This window comes from Temnothorax americanus, unplaced genomic scaffold, assembly GCF_048541705.1.
Source record: "Temnothorax americanus isolate GAGA-0224 unplaced genomic scaffold, ASM4854170v1 Scaffold139, whole genome shotgun sequence".
Lineage (NCBI taxonomy): Eukaryota > Metazoa > Arthropoda > Insecta > Hymenoptera > Formicidae > Temnothorax > Temnothorax americanus.
Genome location: NW_027509274.1, coordinates 187,564 through 193,563, shown reverse-complemented (window position 1 = coordinate 193,563; position 6,000 = coordinate 187,564). Strand labels below are relative to the sequence as shown.

At 47.1% G+C, this 6,000-nt stretch overlaps 1 protein-coding gene across 1 annotated transcript; it reads left to right on the top strand.

Annotated features, from left to right (window-relative positions):
• The first annotated feature begins 2,589 nt into the window (after positions 1–2,589).
• Positions 2,590–3,636, top strand: LOC143894391 (uncharacterized). Its single transcript, XM_077400580.1, has 2 exons — positions 2,590–3,060; positions 3,172–3,636. The coding sequence occupies exons 1-2, from the start codon at positions 2,590–2,592 to the stop codon at positions 3,634–3,636; spliced, it is 936 nt and encodes a 311-aa protein (XP_077256706.1).
• Positions 3,637–6,000: the final 2,364 nt, after the last annotated feature.

The window sequence follows — 6,000 nt, the reverse complement described above, 5'->3', positions numbered from 1 at the left end:
ACCGAGCATCAATTTATTATTGCCGAGATAAACGCCGTACGCTATGTCCATCGATGGACAGGCGCCCAAAACATCTGCGATGGTAAAATTCGGCTCAGTGCAAGTGATTTTCCAACGATTCTATAAACCATTGTCGACCCTCCGACGTTTGCAACCGATTATGAACGGTCGTCCTGATCGAGTCGTCCGTGGTTTCGAAAACATTCGCGGTTTCAAGAAATTCGGGACTTGTACGTTGCACGGTTCGCGTCGGTGTAGAGGTTATCGGTGTAGAGGTTATCGGTCGTTTCGATTGATCAGATTTACACGATGTCGATGTCAGATCTGGCCAGGAGTCTGATCGTTTCTTCTTCTTTCTTTCGGTTGTAACATCCTCCTCCTCCTCCCCGCGCTGTTGAACGGATAACGGTTCGATTTTCGCGTCAGCGTCGCTCTCCGTCGGCTCCTCTTTTTTCACCGCGATCAAGCTCGAGTTGTCAACGATCTTTTTCACCGGCCCGATGAGAGGTTTAAAGTGCGTGTCCAACTCAATGTCCTTCTCGATCTTACCGGTCTTCAAAGCGCGAAGTTTTTTGCGAATCGAATTACTCGTCTTTGCAATCTCTTTCACGACCTTCTCGCGTTCGCGAATCGTCTCGCTTTCGTCGATCGCAGCCATCGCGGAAAAAAAAAGCAGAGTGTCGATCTCTCTCTCTGTAATAACGCTAATGTTTCACCTCCGTCGAGGTATCGGCAACGACTGATCGCTTTTACGGTATCGCGAACACGTTAAATCCTTTTCTGTATCGGCCGTTCGAAAGCGCGCTGTCCTTGTCTATCACTACAAATCCGTACTTTTGTTGCCAACAATCGTGGGCACAACGAGCAAAATTTATCGTACGACATGTCGGTATTCACGTGATCGTTGTACACGTGTTTCAAATTGGTACCATCCTGTTTGAACAGGATCAGCAGATTCGCGTTGTCCCGTATCAGATGTTTAGGTATTCTCGCGTACGTCTGACAGAGATAGAAGGAGTCGACGCTCGAGTGCCTGCCCATTGAGAAATACTCTCTCACAGCGTCTTGCTTATCGCAACGCCACGTCATCGAAGAAGATCGAGTTTGGACGTGCGTCGCTCGGTGGAATGACGTCACTGTTATTGGAGAACGTAAAATAGAGCCGATTTCGTCGATCGATGTCAACAAATTCTCCAAATATCGATATTTCGGCTGTTGCAGCGATTTCGAGTACACGTACACGTTTTTCGAAACGTACACCGTGCGGACGTTCAGCAAGCTGATCAGAACGTTGGTTTTAACCGCAATTCGAAAGGGCCGCAAATGATCGCGCGTATAGTAGTCGGTAACATCGTACCGTGCTTGCGTTTCTCCACGTTGCCCCCTATCGACCGTGATCTGTCGTCGCAATTCGTCACGCGAATCGCCAACGGTTGTCGCACGAATCTCATTTCTTTCCACACTGCCGACTTTCTGGCTGACTCGAACGCCTATTTATAGGCGAGCGGAACCGCGAATCGCTCAGTAGCAAAAAATGTTCGTCCTACTGTCGAGATCTTCCGATATTCGCGACTTGAGCGCCGAACAGCTGCAAATTTGTGCCGAAAGCCGTTCTGCTGCAACGTGCGGCGATCACGTCCACTACGTGTGGGACAAGCTTCCGGAACATTAAAGGCGGGATTTGGAGGTTCAGACATATCGTCGCTGTTACGAACATTACAATCGACCGTGGCAGCGAACGCACATCGACGGTCCCGCGCCATGATAAAGGATTGCGGCGAATGTCAACGAAAAAAATGGTGGAAGCCTGTTAAATCGCGCGATAAACGCACTTCCGTTCGAATTACACATTCCCGCTATCAATTTTGCGGGTCCGGGAACTCGATTACAAGAACGATTGGCGAGAGGCGATCAAGGTATTAATCCATTGGACGCGGCGTGCGCGAGCGACGACATAGCCTATTCGCGTAACCGCGATCTCACCGAGAGACACGCGGCGGACGAGATACTCGCTTGCGGAAGCGCGAAAACGCATTACCCGCGAGAGATTCGACTCTCGAGAGAGAGCTGCCGCTACAGAGCCAGCCGTTTGGGCAACCATGAAGGCTAAGACGAAGCTCGAACATTATCCGCGTGGAGTGTAACGTAACCGCGGGTGCGTACAGCAACGGCAAACGCGTTCACACGATACACGAATTTTCACCGAGCGTACCACCGGGATATAAGATATCGGAAACGCCGGCGCAGATCATTTATCTGCCGATCATCGCGCGAAGCGTTACGGATCTAACGATACGCGTCACGGATCAAGACGGACGATTGCTCGATTTTCGAGGAGAAGAGATCACCGTCAGATTGCACGTACGACGGCTACAGCGATAACGCGCGACGTGTGACATGCTCGTGTTGAACGACTCGGAGCACGCGACAAATAAGAATATCTTTACGACTGCGACGATCGACGATATCATCAAATCGACATTCGGTAGCGTTAAAACTGAGACGAAAACAGAGACGAGAAAGAAGCTCAACGCATCGAACGTTAAATTTTTACAATCTCTGGTATTCGCGGTACGAAACATCTGAACGATGACTGAAATTCTTAACATCGGAGGCGAGCCGGTCTTTGACGATCGCATCGTCAAGATCGAGACTTACACGTACAACCCGTACGCCAACACAACGTTCGAGTATAGCGACGAAATACGAATACCCATACAACAGCAGGATCTGTATACGTTGCCGTGCGAAAGTTTTCTCTACGTCGAAGGAACATTGACGGTGACCCGAGCAGCCGGCCAAGCCGATGACGTGGTATTGGGGAATAATTGCGTCGCGTTCATGTTCGATGAAATTCGATACGAGCTCGACGGTGTGGAGATTGATCATTGCAGAAACGTAGGAATAACCAGCACGCTCAAGAACTACGTAACGGTATCGTCCGACAGAAGCGTGATCCTGCGAAACGCGGGCTGGGAACCGCATAATAACGCGAACGGATACTTCAATTTCTGCGTACCGCTCAACCTGTTACTGGGATTTTGCGAGGATTACAAACGCGTGGTGATCAACGCTCGTCACGAATTAATCTTGATACGATCGCGCACCGACAACAATTGTCTGATGGGAAGTCTCGCGTTGGAGCCTACTGTCAAACTCGTCAAGATACAGTGGCGAATGCCTCACGTGGTATTGAGCGAAGTCAACAAGCTGTCGATGCTGCGCACCTTGGAAAACGGACGATATCTAAGTATGGGTTTCCGTTCGTGGGATCTGTACGAGTATCTCCTGTTGCAGAACACGACCAAGCACTCGTGGGCCATTAAAACCGCGACTCAGCTCGAGAATCCGCGATACGTCGTCTTCGCTCTGCAAACGGGTCGGAAGAACGTCATGTCCGCGGACACGAGCCGATTCGACGACTGCAAATTGACCAACGTGAAACTCTACCTAAACTCGGAAGTCTATCCGTACGACGATTTGAATTTGGACTTTGGTAAACACAGATGGGCGATTCTGTACGATATGTACGCGTGTTTCTGCAAGGGTTATTACGGATACGAATATCTCGAGCCGAGTCTCACCGTTTCGACTTTTCTACGTAACGGCCCGTTCGTGATCATCGATTGCTCTTGACAAAACGAATCCGTCAAAAACGCCACCGTGGATGTCAGACTAGAATTCGATTGCATGGAGAACGTACCGCCGAATACCTCCGCGTACTGTCTCATCATACACGATCGCGTGATCGAGTACAATCCGTTGACCAACGTAGTGCGCAAAATAGTCTGAGTGTTCGCGGCAACGTCGACGAAAATTTTGTCTCTCTTTAACCTCCGATACAAATATATGCGAGGGGAAAAAGGGGAGCAGGATATAAAATCAGAGTGTCGCGAAACGCGCGTCATTCCTCTCGATTCACGCATCGAAGAAAGAGAGATATCTCTTCATGTCCGCACCAACGTTCGTCGACCTGCAAGGTTTCGTCGTCGGGATGAAATTTGTCGTAAAGGAGGCGGCGGTGCTGAAAAACGGGGCCGTTCTGGCGCATTACATCTTTACATGCCCCATGCCGTGGAATCTCCTCACAAAATCCGACAAATCGTGCGCTTCCTGGTTGATTCGCAATCACCATGGATTACGATGGGAAGACGGAAACGTGCCGTACAGCAAGGTGAAGCGTTTAATTACATCGGCCGTGCTCGGTGAGGAAAAGTACGACAACGATGACGACGACGACGACGATGACGACAAGATGCCGACTCTCGTGTACGTCAAGGGATGCCAGAAACGAGAATGGCTGGTGGATCTGCTTGAAAGCGAGAAACCTAAACATCGAGACTCTGGATGCGGATTACGAAGATATCGAATCTTTAAATATTCTAGATGCTACCAATACTATGCGATGTGGAAAACACGTTAAGAATTGCGCGTTGCAAAATGTATTAAAAATATTTAACTGGTGGTCGAAACGCCAGAAAGAATTATCATCTTTTTAAAAAATAAATTTTATATGTATGTGTAAATTTTACAATGTTTTATTTCCTTTCCCCCATTAATCGATAGTGTACAAAAATTAAAGAATAAGTAGGTATCGTGACGAATTCTAACTCGATAGCTTCGATATCAGTTTTAGACGAACATGTTTGAACATGTTTCGCGGTTGATGTCATGTGGAGGGGGGAGGGGGGATATACGTCTTAATAAAGAAAAAAACATCTTACCTTAATCCCCTCTCCTAAAATTCAGAGCGCTAATTGGGCGTTCCAGAAACATTAATTTCCCCCCCTCCTTCATCATAGTTTTGTAAGTTGCCAATTTTTTATACGACTAGTCTCGTATCGACTGCTTGTGCGAACGGTGTTCACTTCTCATAACCGAGAGAAAGAATGTATTCCGCTGAAGGAAGCAACGGCGGTAACAGCATTGGCAGTAGACGTATGAATTATTACGTGCCGATTCCCGATATTGAAACTCCAACGTGTGAAAACAAGTAAGTTTTGTATAATTTATAGAGCTTTATATTTTTTTATATTTTTTTTTGCGAATTGTATTATTTTGAAAGTAATCTCATTATTTTTTTCTATAGCATTTCGTTGGAGCGTCGCGCGGTTCGTATACTAGGCAGACGATACGCATTGACAGCAACAGCTTATAAATATTTGGATATTGGGATCAACGTGGGACCTATGTCCTCTGTGGATATACATATTGGCGATAACCGAGGCAATCGAATAATTCTGCCTCATGCAACGTGGGTGACGTTCATCGAAAGACGTGCGGATATTCAGCAACTCGTGCGGTCACCATTGCATGCAGGACCATCATCGCTAGCGTTTCGAGATCTCGAACTCGTTAAAATACGCGACGCAGATATTGTAAAATTGGCCTCGTGCGACACCAGCTTGTACATGAAACCGTCAACCGTACTCTTCTTGTTCGAACTAGAACATTGCGTCGAGAATGTGTATTTTCAACTGTGCCAAAATGTTCATGGCGTAAGTGAAAAATTTAAACAATTTTTAATCATTTTACGCCAAAATTGTATCACCGATAAATGTAACGCAGTTAGAATCTTGCGTGAATTTTATGATAAGAATTCAATTATTGATTGTGAACTGTTGGCGTATGCTGCAGATAATATTGTACACGATGCATTACATGAGAAATAAATGTATATATATATATATATATATATATATATATATATATATATATATATTAAAATGCATATCACTGTATCTAAAATTATCTTTCCTTCTCTCAATTATTTATTATAATGAAAAGAAACGCGCGAACGGGGGCCGGGAGCGAGAGAGAACGCGCGCGAGAGATAACGCAAACGGGGGACGGGAGCGAGAGAGAACGCGCGCGAGAGAGAACGCAAACGGGGGACGGGAGCGAGAGAGAAACTGCGCGCGAGAGAGAACGCAAACGGGGGACGGGAGCGAGAGAGAACGCGCGTGAGAGAGAACGCAAACGGGGGACGGGAGCGAGCGC